Source organism: Homarus americanus, unplaced genomic scaffold, assembly GCF_018991925.1.
Source record: "Homarus americanus isolate GMGI-L3 unplaced genomic scaffold, GMGI_Hamer_2.0 scaffold55199, whole genome shotgun sequence".
Classification (NCBI taxonomy): domain Eukaryota; kingdom Metazoa; phylum Arthropoda; class Malacostraca; order Decapoda; family Nephropidae; genus Homarus; species Homarus americanus.
The window spans coordinates 31,866-49,533 of record NW_024734243.1 but is presented as its reverse complement, the minus strand read 5'-3'; the positions used below and the strand labels follow the sequence as shown (position 1 = coordinate 49,533).

Sequence of the window (17,668 nt, the reverse complement as noted above, 5' to 3'; positions counted from 1 at the left end):
GCCCTGAGCTGGTCCATTTTGTTACACAGGCTTCTACTATGGAGATAAGGTGAAGGTTGTGGAATCATTTGTCGATTTCATTGAAACAAAAGGTAAAACCGAGAATATTTCAATGATGATTTTGGAAAAATTAGAAAGACGGAATTGATATTCAAAATTGTAGAGGGCAAGCATATGATAATGCTGCGGTGATGGCTGGTGTTCATACTGGTGTTCAGAAACGTATCAAGGAAATTAATAAAAAAGCAGAATTTGTCCTTGTACAAATCACTCGCTGAATTTGGCGGGTGTTCATGCAGCTTCTGTTGCTGTGAATTCTGTTACCTTTTTGGATGTGTGGAGCGTTTGTTTGTATTTTTTCTTCATCAACCCATCGCTGGGATGTTCTAACTTCAGTCACTGGTCAAAGTGTCAAGCGCATAATAGAAACTCGGTGGAGTGCGAGGAGAAGCTGTAAGTGTTGTAAAGAAACATTTCTCAAAAATCTTAAGTGCCTAGAAAAGTTAACTGGTGAAGAAGAAAATACAGCTACCAGGGCAGATGCTGGTGTTCTACTTGGTGCGTTGCAATCATTTTCCTTTTGTGCTTTCTTTGGCCTGTGGGGACCCGTCCTTCTAGAAATTAACGACACACAGACTTACCTCCAAACCAGGGCTTGAACATACACAATGTGATATAAAACTCAGGGCATTAGAAACATTTCTAGTTGAAAACAGGGACAAGCTAGTGAGTAATGGAGTTAACTATGCCAAAAATTTGCAATGATCTGGGGATAGTCATGGAGCGTCAGCGTCGACCCAAGAAGAAACAAATGTTTGGTGAAGGATCACGAGATGCTGAATTGCCATACGACATTGAATTGAGGGAAATGTTTTCTTCGCTGGACAGAGTGATCCAGAAATAACTTTGAGATTTCAACAGCTTCATGAACTTGCTGAAATGCCTTCCTTACCCATTGAATCTTTTGGATGATAAATATGAGTGTCAAATAGATCACGATCACGACGACATTGATAAAGAGGAGTTCCTCGTTGAGAAGAAAAGACTTCAGCATTTTGTTGCTGTTGCTGCTATAACTATTAAAGACAGAATACAGACGTGGAAAAGGCCCCTTGAACTTTTGCAGTTTATTCAAAAGTATAACTGGGAACTCGGTTCCAAATATAGTAATAATGCTGAGGATTTTCCTCACAATTGCTGTTAGTGTTGCTACCTGTGAGAGGAGTTTTCGAAACTAAAACTGATCAAAATTACTTAAGATCTACTATGAGCACCTTGCGGTTGAGAAATCTTGCCATACTGTCTATAGAGCGACAATTGACAGATGAAATAGTTTTTGACAATGTCATTGAAGAATTTGCCAACAAAAAACAAGAAAAGTTACTTTGGAAAGAGTTTTCATTTCAGAAATAAAGATGGTCCTAATTTTTTACACTTTTACTTTTTTCCCTCTCTATATGACGTTTTTGCTTTTGTTTAACTGTTACTTATAAAGTTTAAGTATGTTTGGGGTGTATTTAAGCATACTATATTTGAGTATGTGAAATACAGATAATATTATATTGGTACACAAACTATTTAATATATATATATATATATATATACACAATGGTCCAGGGAACATGCAACCTCATAACACCCCCTGTGTTACCAACCTCCGCTACTACCAGTTTACCCCCACCACTACTACCATTACCACCACCCTTACTTTCACCACTACCACTGCTACTACTATTACCACCACTACCATTGCCACCAATGGTTCTATCATCACCACTACTACCCCCACTACTACTACAACCAACTACCACTACCACCATTACCAACAACCACTATTACCAACAACCACTATTACCACCAATTACCACCACCAGTACTACCATCATCACCAAACCACAACCACCACTTACTCGATTTTACCCATTTCCTTGTTCTTGAGATCTTGAGAGAAGGTCTTGGCAGCATCAATGAAGCTGTCGATTGACTCCTCCAGAAGGGCTGAAAATTGGACAAAGTTAATCACTCTAACTCTCTTTGTGGCCACGATTTATATCATTATCAGTAGTGGTCCAATAAGCTAAAGTTAATGGGATTACATGATACCATACAGGTTTCCACCAAGGCTGTGTTTTATGTTAGTTCTACAACACCTACTATATGAGGTTGCAGGCTTTTGAGTAAAGCTTGAAACTCTGACTCTCTTGTCAAGGAAAACATCAGTATTAGTGTACATGCTAGATAGGACCCTAGAGCCAGCCAGGTGACAATGTAGGGAGGACACTTTTGAAGAATCAAAGTGGTGTACAATTAAACTGAAGGAGGGACACTTAATCATTGTTGGATGATCTACAGATCTCCAAACTGTAGTTTGTTAAACCAAAAGAACTTACAAGCCTTAATAGATAATTTAATGCCGCTCAACTCTAGCCACTTCCTTGTCATGGGGAACTTTAGCTATTGGGACATCGACTGGAGAAATTAAACCACGCCAAATGAATGTAATAATCCAGCTACTCTTTTTGTAGAAACTCTTAAGAGACAATTCTATATTCCAACATGTTAAAGATCTATCCCACTTCAGAGGGGAACAAACACCCAAACCACTGAACCTCATCATAACTACCGAGGAAGGTATGGTGGCCAAGTTGCAACATCTAGCCTCCGTCAGCACCAGTCACCATGTAACACTGTCCTTCAGATTTAACTGTTACTTGGTTCACGATAAGAGCAGGCCAAGGTTCAAATACTATATTACAGTAGTGATTAAGATGGGATGAGGGAGGAGATGAGGGGTATTCACTGGTCTGTCTTGCTGGTAAACAAGAATCCAGAACTACCCGGAACATCATAGTCGGTAAAGTGAACTATATTTGATTGATAAATATATACCCAAGACCAAACCCACTGACTCCAGGAATACAAGACCATTATGCATGAACCATGTGGCAGTTGAAAAAGTTGAGAAAAAAATCTCAGAAATTCTAGAGATGGGTCATAACAAATGATTAGCAGGACATAAGTATGTATGCCAGGTCCAGCAACCAAGGAGGGCTGTAAAAGGGTTTCAGAGGTGGATTGCACATTATGGTCTCAGAAGAGTGAGATAGGAACAAATTGTCAGAACTAAAGGTTCATAAGAGCCCTGGCCCTGATAGTGTGCTAAGAGATTGTGCAACGAGCTTGCTGAGCCTCTTCAGATCCTGTTCTGTAAATGCATGGACAAGCAAAACCTGCCCAGTGACTGGAAAATGGCATACCGGTATGAGAGTCCTATTTTCAGACAGGGAGATCAACACTCCACAAATAATTATAGGCCAGTGACTTTGACCAGTATAGTGTGTAAAGTGCTAGAGAGCATTATAAAAGATGCCATGATGGAACATCTACTATGACACAACGTAGTAAAGGACTGCCAACGTGGTTTTATGCCGGGACACTCCTGATTGACACAATTACTTAAGGTGCTGGATGTTTGGACCAAGATCCTGGAGTGTGGTGGCAATATCAACAATACAGTACATATCTGTACTTTGCCAAGGCTTACGATAGCGTACCCCATGAAAGATTGAAAATTAAACTGGAAGGGTATGGAATTCGGGGGAGTGTCCTTGCATGGATCGGAGACTTTCTTCATGACTGCAAGCAGTGTGAGGTGATTAATGGCACGAAATCGTCATGTGTACCAGTGACAAGCAGGGTACTACAGGGCAGCATATTGGGTCCGCTGTTTGTTTGTTTGTTTGTTTGTTTCATATATGATATGCCAGAAGCTATTCACTCCTCCATGCAAATATTTGTGGACGGTGCCAAGTTATTCAGGGAAATTAAGAACCAAACAGACTGTGAAGAGCTACAGAAAGATGTTTGTCAGGTAAAAGAGTTGTAAAAAGAATGGCTGTTAAGACTCAATGTCGAGAAATACAAGAAGATGCACCTAGGTTGTACCAAGAGTAAGGAGGCAGTCACATGTCCCAGTGGAGACCAAATGTGAAAAGGTGATAAGGATCTGGGTGTGTATGCTGACAATGAACTGAAGTTCTCAAACCACAGTGAGATGAAGGTAAATCTAGCAAATAAGCTCTTGTTTCTTATAAGAAGGGCATTCAAAAGTGAGATGCTTCCCTGTTTGGAGTACTGTCACCCCGTCTGGTCCCCGAGATATGCTAGGGACTGTCAGTTGATTGAAAACGTCCAAAGGAGGGCCACCAGACTGGTGTCTGCACTTTGGCACCTCAGTTACCCAGAGAGATTAGAATGCCTGCAACTGCCTAGCTTATACTATCGACGGACAAGGGGTGACTTGTCGAAGTTAATAAACACCTCAAACAACATTACTCAGTTGAGAGTTAATATCTGAGGCTGGCGGAAGCCCGCCCCACTAGAGGTCACAACTTAAGGTTGAAGAAGCCACAAGTTCCAAAAATCGTCAAGGCAAACTGCTTTGGAGGGAGAATAGTGAACTCTTGGAACAATCTGCCAGAGTGTTGTGACGGTACAGAGTGTGAGCTCATTCAAGAACAGACTTGACCAACACTGGAGCAGGTACAGTACGTGTCAACAGTGCGTAACAGAGATGTAACCCCAAGCCGCTCAGTGATGAAGAGAATGAAGTAACAAAATGTATATGGGTTCATGACATTCCACTATATTAAACTGTTAAATAAAAAACAACAAAAACCTCTAAAAAATGTATCCCAAATTTCTATTCAACTTATTCTGATTTCTAACATATTTTTTAGTTACCGATGGCAACAATGGCATCTTCGTGTAGCCTTAGGGAGCTTGCCAAAAACATCTACAATACCACACAATTATAATATACATCACAACCATTCACCAACAAGACACACACACACACAAAGAACAGAAAACATCATAAAACAAATTTACCATAATTCTCATAAATCTTAATTAATTCATCCCGCTTCCCATTCTTTTTAAAACTGTCGATCCCTTCCTTAATGGTCTTGGGGAGCTGCTCCAGGCTGTAAGGGATGAGGGCCGAATCAGCGAAGAACCTGAGCATTAGGGAAGCCAGTCTGCTGCAGCCCTGGTGGATCCTGAACCCTGGATCTACGTTGTGATCCACCATGTAGAAGGTCTCGTAGCCAGTGTGGTAGGATGGGTAGATGGAGATTTCGTTCTTATTCTGTAATGATAAATACAAACTTCTTTAATAACCCTTGATAAGAGAAGTATAAAACAGCACTGTATTACTGTTAGGGTAAAAATATAAGTTGGTACACACTCACATTACTACATACTGTATCTATATATCCAGGGACACACCAGCGTTGAGGCCTTGTTATGGAAGTGAAGCCCCATAGTAGAACACATTTTTTACAGGATTAAGTACGAAGGAATAATACTGAATGAAGAGAAATATTTGTGTCTATTTGACCTTGTTTCTGACCATGTTGCTTTACGTGGTATAAGGCTTGAGAGAAGTATAATGGATATAAACGAATTAAAATCTGAAAAAAAAAATTACAAAAGTGACACATACGAAGACATGGTTTACCTTGTCCCTTCTGAACCACAGGTCGAGGCAGGGGATGCCGCAGTAGAAGGAGAAGGGTGCATAGTCGCTACCTGACCCCAGTGTTGTCATCCTGGGGATGAGATAAAGGCAAGGAACACATCTTTTATTCCAAGTCATTTGTCTATCATAGAAATTGATTATCCTTGAAAAAAAATATTGCTGAAATAATCAGCTTTATTATTATTAATTACCTGTCTTTCTCTCCTCTCCCTTACTCTTCCTTCACCCTCCCCACCTCTACCCTACTTCCCTCACACACTTTATTCCTGCTTATCACATACACGTCCTTGGCCAGCAGGCAAAAACCTCACCCTACATGTATAAGCAGAGAGGTCATCAATGTACCAGGATTAGTGACCTATGTCCGGTGCACGTAACTTAACTAACTCTACATTAAGCTGCTAACCTGCCTTTAGTCAGTCAGTCAAGTTGTCAACACTTCAAAGGAATCCACAAGCTGAGAGGCTGTAGACATGAAGTGACAGGAGTTATGACCTCACATGACAAGTGTTACCACCAGTGATACCATTTACTGTAGACAGACACAAGTGATCTGTGAATTGATACACACAATAAATTTGACGATTTAAGATGTTTATTTATAATTTCCCATAAAAAAAAAATCCCAAAATTTGTCAAGTAAAAAAAAAAAAAATATTCGTGGACAAGTAAATGTTCTAAACAATCTACACAGACTGCTTCATTGATCACTCCCTCCCACCCTCCTTACACACACTTCCTCCCTCCCTCCCTCCCTCCTCTTCATACACTCTCTTCCTCCTTCCACATATCCTCTCTCCCCCCCCCACACACTTACTCAATAGAGGTTTTATTCATAGCTGTATAATAGTCCTTCAGTTCATCATACACCGTGGGTCCTTGCCTCACTCCCGGCACCTGCAGAGGATGAACACAAGTTAGACAGATATAGACGGCATTTACTTTTAATTTGACAGAAGTTAGGGGGGGAAGATAGACAGTATATAGAAGGGGTGCAAACAGTAACATAGCTCTGGATAGGGGGTAGACAGTAACACAGCTCTGGATATCAACTGACATTATGTAGGTGGAAATGCCTATATTAACATAGAAAATGGAGAGAGAGAGAGAACAGGAGACCAGACAGTAAACAGACCATTTTAGTGATGTCGGTGATGGCGTCCCAGAGTAGGGGGCTGCCTGGCACGTGTAGGATCGGCCCAGAGGCGCATGTGTCTGTGTTCAGGTACATGACACTCCGCTCCTGTAGCTTCTCCACGTGTTCCTGTAGGAGGGAGGAACACAGTGAACAGTTATTATTATGACGGGGTGGAGGTGTGACGGGGTGAAGGTGTGAGGGGATGGAGGTGTGACGGGGTGGAGGTGTGACGGGGTGGAGGTGTGACGGGGTGGAGGTGTGAGGGGATGGAAGTTTGAGCCAGGGTGAAACAATATATACATCACCCTATTACAAAGAAGGACCCTGAAACAGATACTTGTGCTGTTCAAATCATTGTTCATTGTTCATACTAATGTTCATTGTTCACACTAATAACACCTACTTTGTGCTATGTGAGTGGAGGATATATTTCAAGGGTATACTATACATTATGCTGTGTAGTATATTCAGTATTCATATTATGTATGTGTATGCTGTCTGCGGGTTATATAATGCATTTGTATATTTTGTGGTGTGTGTGTGTGTGTGTGTGTGTGTGTGTGTAGAGGAGTGTTTGTGCATGTTTGTATGGGTGTTTCTGCCTATCTGATCACAAGACTGCCTATCAAGACTCACCTCGACCCACTCAGTAGAGCCAATCAGACCATACTCCTCGGCTCCCCAACTGCAGAAGACCAGTGTCCGGCGAGGCCTCCATCCTGCCGGGGAGGTCATCGAATTAAGAGGTGGACTCATTTCTTACAAACATAAAGGGATTATTTGTGGAGTTTATCACCTGAAGATTATATTAAGCCACTCTAATGCTACCTGGGATTTAGGTTAGGTTAGGTTACGTCACGTTAAGTTCAATTAGGTTAGATTAAGTTCAATTAGATTAGATTAAGTTCAATTAGGTTAGATTAAGTTCAATTCGATAAGATTAGGATTAGATTAACCAACACCCGATCAAAATAAACTAGACAACACCTAACCTTTAAATAATCCAAACAGAGAAATCAACACCCAAAACTATCCTCCCACCGACACAAAACATAACCACCAACCATCTGCCATGAGCTGCCCCATCACTCTAGCGGTCTCCAGTATCTGAGCCGTGCCACTGGATGGATCTGAGGCGCCGAACCCCCAAGCGTCGCGGTGGTTCCCGATCAGCACATAGCGATCTGTGGATGATGGCCCAGTGAGATAGATAGAAAGGGAGTAAGAGCAGGAGGAGTTTGAGATAAGACAGTGTTGGTTATATTATAGAACAGGTGTACTTAATAACAGGTGTGTATAACAGAGAACAGCTGTGCATAACAAATAACAGACGTGCATAACAGACAACCTTTCTACCTCTCTCACTCCTCACCCTCACTTTCTTTTCCTCCTACCTCTCTCTCCTTCAACTTGTTTCTGTCCCATCCACCCTCATTGTTCACCCTACCCTTCCCTCTTTCCCATCCCTACTCCCTCCCCCACTACACACTCACCTGGCTCCACCTCGCCCTTGATTGTCCCGATGACATTATAAGAGGTGTACTGCTGAAAGGTGTTGTGTGTGTCCAGGTGTAGGGTGTAGCCAGAGTACTCGTCCAACAGCTCAGGGCCCAGGTTATATGCCAAGCCATCTAGACCGCCCTTCCAAGCCTCGTCAGGAGCTGCCATACCTCCCATCTTCCTGAAGGAGGGAAAATACTCAATCTAAAGGTATATTCGGTATATTCTCACAAAATAACAAAGTACTTTTATTAATATTATTTACCTTGATGAATGGATACTCTGACTGACTGACTTACGAGCTGAAGGAGAATTTCTGTTAGTTTAAGACAACCCGATGTTCAGGTACCAACTCTATACAAGAATTACTGTTCATTTTCCAAAGATCTAAATACATGCTTAAATAAAGGTCCTCTACATACAAAGATTCTTAACTGACGGAATGAGTCTTTGAGCTATTAGAACGAGTCTCTGAACTATTAGAATGAGTCTAGAAACAGCCCTTTCCTTCACACAGCCCTGAAGAATCTCCTCTGAGTGTCAAGATAAAAATTACTACATCAATGAATAAACTTTACCTGTCGTTTTAAATATCGTCTTATAATGAAATCTAATATAATTCAAGGTGTTTGATAGAGATTTTATCAAGACCTATAATTTTTCTCATTTACACTATGAATTATATATAGTAATCTATTATGGTTAAAAAATATATTGGCAGAAATTTTTTGACAGAAATTCATGTTGTTTATTGATATATTCTCATGGGTTATTTTTTTTTTAGGAGCCTATGAGTTTGTTTATCCCTAGATGTTATGGAAGTAAATAGACAATTTTTGGAGAATGTAACACACACACAACAATAACATACTCAAGTATAACCCGGGCATCGTCATATCCAATAGGCTGGCAGGGTATCTTGGGCAGGTCAGCATCTTCCATCGTCAACCTGTAGGCATTGGCTGGGAGGCGAGACAAGATAGAGTAATTAATGTTATATAAATATTCAGTACTTCTTCATATTTAATTTACACACCTTCACATTAACCCAGAGTCATATTATTAAACTTATTGTTGATTCTGTCATCTATCGAGAGGAGAACTGACATCTTGGAAATTGTAAAAGGAAAGTGACATCTCGTAAATTGTATAAATAAAGTGACATCTCGTAAATTGTAAAAGGAAAATGACATCTCGTAAATTGTATAAACAAAGTGACATCTCGTAGATTGTATAAACAAAGTGACATCTCGTAAATTGTAAAAGGAAAATGACATCTCGTAAATTGTATAAACAAAGTGACATCTCGTAAATTGTATAAGGAAAGTGACATCTCGAAAAATGTATAACTCACCAATGTATTTATCTCCAATGCATGTTTAACCCACTTCACTTCGTCTATACTATCTCTAATTCCAGGTTACATTCATCAGTACCTACCTGTAGAAGACCAGCCAGGGGTCAGTGGATCACCACTACCCATGTAAGTTGTTCCTCTCTGCATACCAGTCCCCGGCAGCCACCACGTATAGGGGTACACGTCATCATCAGCAACGCCTTCCTGCGCTACATCCCCGGGGTCAGAGAACAGGATCATGCCCTTAGCCCCGCGTTCTTGGGCATGAAGGAGCTGTAGGCGGGAAGGGTGGTGTTACTGAGTGCGTGAGATCAAGGGACATGTGCGAGGGGGGAAGGGTGGTGTTAGTAAGTGCGCCTCGTAACGATCTTCAAGAGTGAAGTGCTTCCCCATCTGGAGTATTGTCACCCCGTCTGGTCCCCGAGATATGCTAGGGACTGTCAGTTGGTTGAAAATGTTCAAAGGAGGGCCACCAGACTGGTGCCTGCACTTCGGCACCTCAGCTACCCTGCGAGATTGGAGCGCCTGAACTTGCCTAGCTTATACTACAGACGTGCAAGGGGCGACCTAATTGAGGAATATAAGCATCTCAAGGGGCACTACTCAGTTAAGTGTCCTTACTTGGAGCTGGCGGACGCTCGCCCCACAAGGGGTCACAGTACAAGATTGAAGAAGCCGCAAGTCCAGAAAACTGTGAGGGCAAACTTTTTCAGAGTGAGAGTTGTGAACTCTTGGAACAATCTACCAGAGAGTGTTGTGACGGCACCGAGTGTGAGCTCTTTCAAGACCAGACTTGACCAACACTGGAGCAGGTTCAGGTACATTCAGGAGCTGGTGCATGGCCAGTACTTGCCAACAGTGCGTAACAGAGAGCCAGTACATGCCAAGTACTTGTCAACAGTGCGTGACAGAGATGTGACCGATCGCCCAAGCGGCTAACGAGCCGATCAGTGGTAAAGAAGATAAAAGTAAAAGCAAAAGTGAGATCAAGCGGCATGTCTGAGGGGGAAAGGATAAATATATCTAGGCTACAGTCACTGAGATACAGTGTTTGTGTGTTTGGGGATAAGGGAACACAAGGCCAGGTGAACTCTAAGCAACGCATACAAAAAAAAAGACCACAGACGACAAGTAAGAGCTATGAAACAGACAAGAAAATATACAAATAATTTCATGATTATTCACATCTTCGCGGAGTACAACACAGGAGTGAGATGGCGGAGAGTTGGAGCGAAAACAAAAACGTTTACTCTGAGATCCAGATACGAGCGCCGGGAGAGATGTTCACAGACAAATAATAATAATAATAATACTGAGACGTTAAGGGGGAAGTATCACCTTGTTGCCTCTGAAGATCTTGCCGTAGCGAGCGATGGCGATACAGCCTGATACATTAACACCCAACTCCTCCAGCTTGTCGAAGTCTTCCACACGACCAAAGTTGACGTAGACTACACCCCGCCCTGCCTCTGACGATACACTCCCTGTGGCGAGGAATAACATGAGACTGTGGTAACCAGGAGGGAGGAAAAGTCACAGAAAAATGACACTATTTTGACTAGGTTAAGGCAAGTTAAATTTGGTTAGGTTAGGTTACATTTGGCTAGATCCGGTTAGGTAGTGCCTCATTTACACCACTTAACAGTTACCAGTGTTGTCAGAGTAGTGCTTCATTTACACCACAGTACCAGTGTTGTCAGAGTAGTGCTTCATTTACACCACAGTACCAGTGTTGTCAGGGTAGTGCCTCATTACACCACAGTACCAGTGTTGTCAGAGTAGTGCTTCATTTACACCACAGTACAAGTGTTGTCAGATTAGTGCTTCATTTACACCACAGTACCAGTGTTGTCAGAGTAGTGCTTCATTTACTCCACAGTACCAGTGTTGTCAGGGTAGTGCCTCACTTACACCACAGTACCAGTGTTGTCAGAGTAGTGCTTCATTTACACCACAGTACCAGTGTTGTCAGAGTAGTGCTTCATTTACACCACAGTACAAGTGTTGTGTTGTCAGTAGTGCTTCATTTACACCACAGTACAAGTGTTGTCAGAGTAGTGCTTCATTTACACCACAGTACCAGTGTTGTCAGAGTAGTGCTTCATTTACACCACAGTACCAGTGTTGTCAGAGGTGCTTATTTACACCACAGTACAAGTAAGGCTTCAGAGTAGTGCTTCATTTACACCACACAGTACCAGTGTTGTCAGAGTAGTGCTTCTTCATTTACACCACAGTACCAGTGTTGCCGAGAAGGGCCTCTCATTTACACCACAGTACAAGTGTTGTCACACAGAGAGTCATTTTACACCACAGTACCAGTAAGTTGTCAGAGTAGTGCTTCATTTACACCACAGTACCAGTGTTGTCAGGGTAGTGCCTCACTTACACCACAGTACCAGTGTTGTCAGAGTAGTGCTTCATTTACACCACAGTACAAGTGTTGTCAGAGTAGTGCTTCATTTACACCACAGTACCAGTGTTGTCAGAGTAGTGCTTCATTTACACCACAGTACCAGTGTTGTCAGAGTAGTGCTTCATTTACACCACAGTACCAGTGTTGTCAGAGTAGTGCTTCATTTACACCACAGTACCAGTGTTGTCAGAGTAGTGTTTCATTTACACCACAGTACCAGTGTTTGTCAGAGTAGTGCCTCATTTACACCACAGCACAAGTGTTGTCAGAGAGTGTTTACTGCACACCACAGTACCAGTGTTGTCAGAGTAGTGTGCCATTTTACACCACAGTACCAGTGTTGTCAGGGTAGTGCCTCTCTCTACACCACACAGCACCAGTGCTGTCAGGAAGGGCTCACTTACACCACAGTACCAGTGTTGTTGTGTAGTGCCTCATTTACACCACACAGCACTCACAGTGTTGTCAGGTAGTGCCTCACTTTACACCACAGCAATTAGTGTTGTCAGGGTAGTGCCTCACTCTACACCACAGTACCAGTGTTGTCAGAGTAGTGTCTCACTTACACCACAGCACCAGTGCTGTCAGAGTAGTGCTTCATTTACAACTACAGCACAAGTGTTGTCAGAGAAAGGGCTTCATTTACACCACAGTACCAGTGTTGTCAGGGTAGTGCCTCACTTACACCACAGTACCAGTAAGGTCAGAGTAGTTTCATTTACACCACAGTACAAGTGTTGTCAGGGTAGTGCCTCACTTACACCACAGCACAAGTGTTGTCAGAGTAGTGCTTCATTTACACCACAGTACCAGTGTTGTCAGGGTAGTGTCTCACACCACAGTACCAGTGTTGTCAGAGTAGTGCCTCATTTACACCACAGTACAAGTGTTGTCAGAGTAGTGCTTCATTTACACCACAGTACCAGTGTTGTCAGAGTAGTGCTTCATTTACACCACAGTACCAGTGTTGTCAGAGTAGTGCTTCATTTACACACCACAGTACCAGTGTTGTCAGAGTAATTGCCATTTTACACCACAGTACAAGTGTTTCAGGAGTAGTGCTTCATTTACACCACAGTACAAGTGTTGTCAGAGTAGTGCTTCATTTACACCAGATACAAGTGTTGTGTCAGAGTAGTGCTTCATTTACACATTGTTTATCAGGACGGTGTTTGGGTGTCTGTAATAAAACTACACTACATGGACTTAGAAATTACAGAGTACCTACCACCATGCTGCCACATACTGTACCTACCACCATGCTGCCACATACTGTACCTTTCCACCATGCTGCCACATACTGTACCTTTCCACCATGCTGCCACATACTGTACCTACCACCATGCTGCCACATACTGTACCTACCACCATCCTGCCACATACTGTACCTACCACCATGCTGCCACATACTGTACCTACCACTATGTTGATACTTAAAATAATACAGTTTTTGTAATAGATCTTGATTCTCTTTCCTGTACTACATCTGTGTTATAATGTTTCCTACTACTACAAGATTGACTGTATTGTAGGCCTGTATGTAACACTTTATATACAGTGTGCTACATGAGTCTTCTGTTGATCTACACACACACACACACTGATTTAATGTAAACCGTACCTAACCAAGTCAAACTTAACCTAACCTTACCTAATCTAACCTAACCAAACCAAACAAAACCTAACTTGACCAAACCTGACCTGACCTAACCAAACAAAACCAAACCTAACCTAACTTGACCAAATCTAACGTAACGTAACCTAACCTAACCAACACCGACCTGCAGGAGCGTAGCCATTGAAGGCGTGGACAAAATCCGGGTCGTCGTCACCATCTCTGAGCGGCTTCTCCTTGTAGTTACTAGTGAACACCACGCCTCCCGAACCATCAACCAGCGTGATCTGTAACATGGCCAAGATTAACCCCAGCTTATTACACCTTAACATTAACCACTCGAGTGCTTACATAACCTAACCTGGCATAATACTACCGAAACTAACCTAATCCAACCTAACTTAACCTAAATGCAACCGAACCAAGCCTAACCTAACCTAAATTGTTATATATCTTAAGTTAACCGAGAAACAGTCATTTTAACAATACAATATTATAGCAAAGATATACAATAAAAAACCTATTAAGAGAAATAAAGTTTACATAAAATTAATAACACACATATACACACTAACATACATACAAACATACACACTAACACACACACATACATACACACACAACTACTACTACTTTACTGTCACTCGGAATCGAGTATGACGATCATCCAGCTATAATACAATGATATGAGTTATTAAAGATATCACCTTCATTGTTGAGCTTTGAGGTGACTAGAGGCCGATACGGGACGGGCAGAGTTGTTCACAGATGTTGCACATGTGAAGGGCCACATCTACTGAGGGAGGGGCGGTGGCAGAGTATTTCCGGAGTTGGCGCTTGTCTGCCTCGGTTTGCAGTCAGGATAACTCGAAAGTAATGACACCTTCTCGTGTGGTGCTCCTTCAAGCGTTACAATGTGGAGTAATCGTATCCCAGGTGAAGGGGTCAATTTGGCACTTTTTCAGGTTTGTCTTTGGCAGTCTACTGTCATCCATGCGGGTAACATGGTCAGTCCGGCGTAGTTGTTCATGGAAAATTGTAGCCTCGATGCTCCTACAGTTGGTGTCAGCAAGAATACTGGCATTTGTTCTCTTGTCTTCCCAGCGAACATGGAGGATGGAATGTAGACTACGTTGGTGAAAGTTTTCAAGTGCCTTGAGGTGCCTCCTGTATGTGACCCATGTCTTGCTGCCACATAACAGGGTGGTGAGGACCACTGCTCGATATACGTGTAACTTTGTAGTTAATTTCAGCTCCCTACAGCAGAAGACACGGTTTCGGAGTCTACCAAAGGCTTGAGATGCACATCTGATCTGATGCTGAATCTCTTCATTGATGTCTGCGGTGGTGGACAGGTGAGAGCCGAGATACCGAAAGTGGGTAACATTAGAGAGGGTAGTACCGTTAAGCTGGATGGATGGTGGAGGTGTGGCTGAACCAGGTGCAGGTTGAAAGAGAATCTGTGTCTTACGTACATTCACCTCAAGGCCAAAGTGTGCATATGCATCTGGGTAGGTGTTCAGGATCTCCTGTAGGTCGAGTTCAGTGTGAACAACAAGGGTGAGGTCGTCTGCATACTGAAGTTCAGTAATGGAAGCTGCCGACACCTTTGTTCTCACCGGGAGTCGTCTTATGTTGAAAAGACCCTTCACCCGGTACTCGATGTCCTCCCCGCTGGCTAAATTGGCACTGGCACAATAAAGGAAGGCAGCCAATAAAATGGAAAAAAGAGTTGGTGCCAGCACACATCCTTGTTTTACTCCCATATAGATGGGAAAGAACTCAGACTGGGTACCATTGTGCAGGGCACTGCCGTTCATGCCATCGTGGAGTTGCCTCACAATGGCGATGAATTTTGTTGGGCAGGCAAACCGGCTGAGGGTCCACCAAAGGGCTTCCCTGTTGACCGAGTCGAAGGCCTTGGTTAGGTTGATGAACGCCATGTACAGGTCACGATGCTGTTCTCTGCACTTTTCCTGTATCTGGCGGGCAGCAAAGATCATGTCAGTGGTGCCACGTGATGGTCTAAAGCCACATTGAGATTCGGGAGGAAGTTTTCTGCCTCAGGAAAAAGTCTGTTAAGGAGGACTCGGGCGGTAATCTTGCCAACTACGGACAGCAGCGAGAGCCCATGGTATTTGCCACAGTCTGACCAATCTCCGTCATTCTTATAAATATTGACGATGGAGGCGTCTTCAAGAGCTTGGGGGATTTCCTTCTTTTCCCATACATTCTCCAGGAGAGAGTAGAGACAGCTGGTAAACAGAAGTCCTCCTGCTTTATACACCTCAGGGGAACGAGAGCTTCTGCCCCAATTCCGACAACTGCTGCAGATATCGACTACGAGGCTACAGTCACTGAATGCCGCATAGATCTGTGGCTCAACTAATTTAACACAGATAGGATAGCTTCTTATGTATTAGGATATTTAATATTAAGTAAAATAAATGGTGGCGAAGGTGTGGCTATTGGGGAGGCTGAGGCCACTTAAAAAAAAAAAAAAGTAGTAGTAGTAGTATAGGAGGAACTATTTTTGTTTTTTAGATTCACACTGTGTTAGGTGGCTATGTGAACTGGGTATGTTATGGGCATGATATAAAAATATACATGATATAAATAAGATATAAGGCATGGTATAAATAAGATACAGGCATGATATAAAACAAGGTACAGGCATGATATAAAACAAGGTACAGGCATGATATAAAATAAGGTACAGCAATGATATAAAAAAAGGTACAGCCATATATATAAAAACAAGGTACAGGCATGATATAAAACAAGGTACAGGCATGATATAAATAAGGTACAGGCATGATATAAAATAAGGTACAGGCATGATATAAAATAAGGTACAGGCATGATATAAAATAAGTATATTTCATAATATAAAATGTACAGGCTGATAAATAAGGCATAAGCATGAGACTCACCAGGTTGGGGTTATGAGTTAGGTCGTGAGAGCAGGATGCATCAAGGACTAGATCAGAGGTGTCAGGCCATGAGGAACCTCTCGCGGATCATCTTGCCAACTTACCCATCTCATGCGCCAGGTGAGGCTTCGACGTTAGTTCCTGATATTATTACAACAACGGTTACTGTGTTAATGACCGCACCTATCACAACAACCGCAGCTACCACAACAACCACAACTATGACAAACAACCCAAAACTATGACAACAACCACAACTAAGACAACAACTACAACTATGACAACAACCACAACTATGACAACAACCACAACTATGACAACAACCACAACTATGACAACAACCACAACTAAGACAACAACCACAACTATGACAACCACAACTATGACAACAACCACAGTGCGTTAATGTTCGAAATAAGGCAAACAGAGTATTGGGTTTTATATCTAGAAGTGTAAGTAACAAGAGTGCAGAGGTCTTATTGCAACGATATCTTGCGCTAGTTAGGCCGCACCTCGATTATGCGGTTCAGTTCTGGTGCCCTTATTATAGAATGGATATCAATTCACTAGAGTCGGTGCAGCGAAGAATGACAAAAATGATTCAGGGACTTAGAAACTTCCATATGGATAGGTTAAAGAAACTAACGCATTCCTAGAAAGACGAAGAGTGCGGGGAGATATGATGGAAGTATTTAAGTGGGTGAAAGGAATCAACAAAAGGGATATAGATAAAGTTCTTATAATATCCGAGCAGGATAGGACTCGAGCAACGATTCAAGTTGGATAAGTTTAAGCTTAGGGAGATGTAAAGAAACTGGTTCATAAATAGGGTGGTGGACGAGTGGAACAAGCTTAGCAACTTTGTAGTAAGTGGGAACTCTAGAAAGTTTCAAAAGGAGGCTAGATAGATTCATGGATGATAGAGAGTGGTAGTAACTCCTGACAGGAGCTGCCATGCACAGGCCAACCGGCTTATTGCAGACTCCTTATTTTCTTATGTTCTTCTTATGTTCTTATAACAACCACAACTTAAATAACCACAACTACAATATATACAAGTATAACCATTCAACCACAGCCATCAAACACAGATAATCACAACAAAAATTACAACTATCACCTTCTTACAACAACCACAACTATGACAACAACCACATATATGACAAC

The 17,668-nt window shown here is 42.3% G+C and overlaps 1 protein-coding gene across 1 annotated transcript; it reads right to left on the bottom strand.

The window, feature by feature from the left end:
* Nucleotides 1-1,881: 1,881 nt before the first annotated feature.
* Nucleotides 1,882-16,609, bottom strand: LOC121870175 (glutamate carboxypeptidase 2-like). Its single transcript, XM_042371936.1, has 14 exons — nt 16,606-16,609; nt 16,502-16,548; nt 13,735-13,855; nt 10,876-11,021; nt 9,621-9,810; nt 9,052-9,142; nt 8,174-8,361; nt 7,745-7,864; nt 7,317-7,399; nt 6,678-6,806; nt 6,360-6,439; nt 5,522-5,612; nt 4,891-5,149; nt 1,882-1,998 (listed from the first exon to the last, which is right to left on the bottom strand). The coding sequence occupies exons 1-14, from the start codon at nt 16,607-16,609 to the stop codon at nt 1,907-1,909; spliced, it is 1,641 nt and encodes a 546-aa protein (XP_042227870.1). The 3' UTR covers nt 1,882-1,906.
* Nucleotides 16,610-17,668: the final 1,059 nt, after the last annotated feature.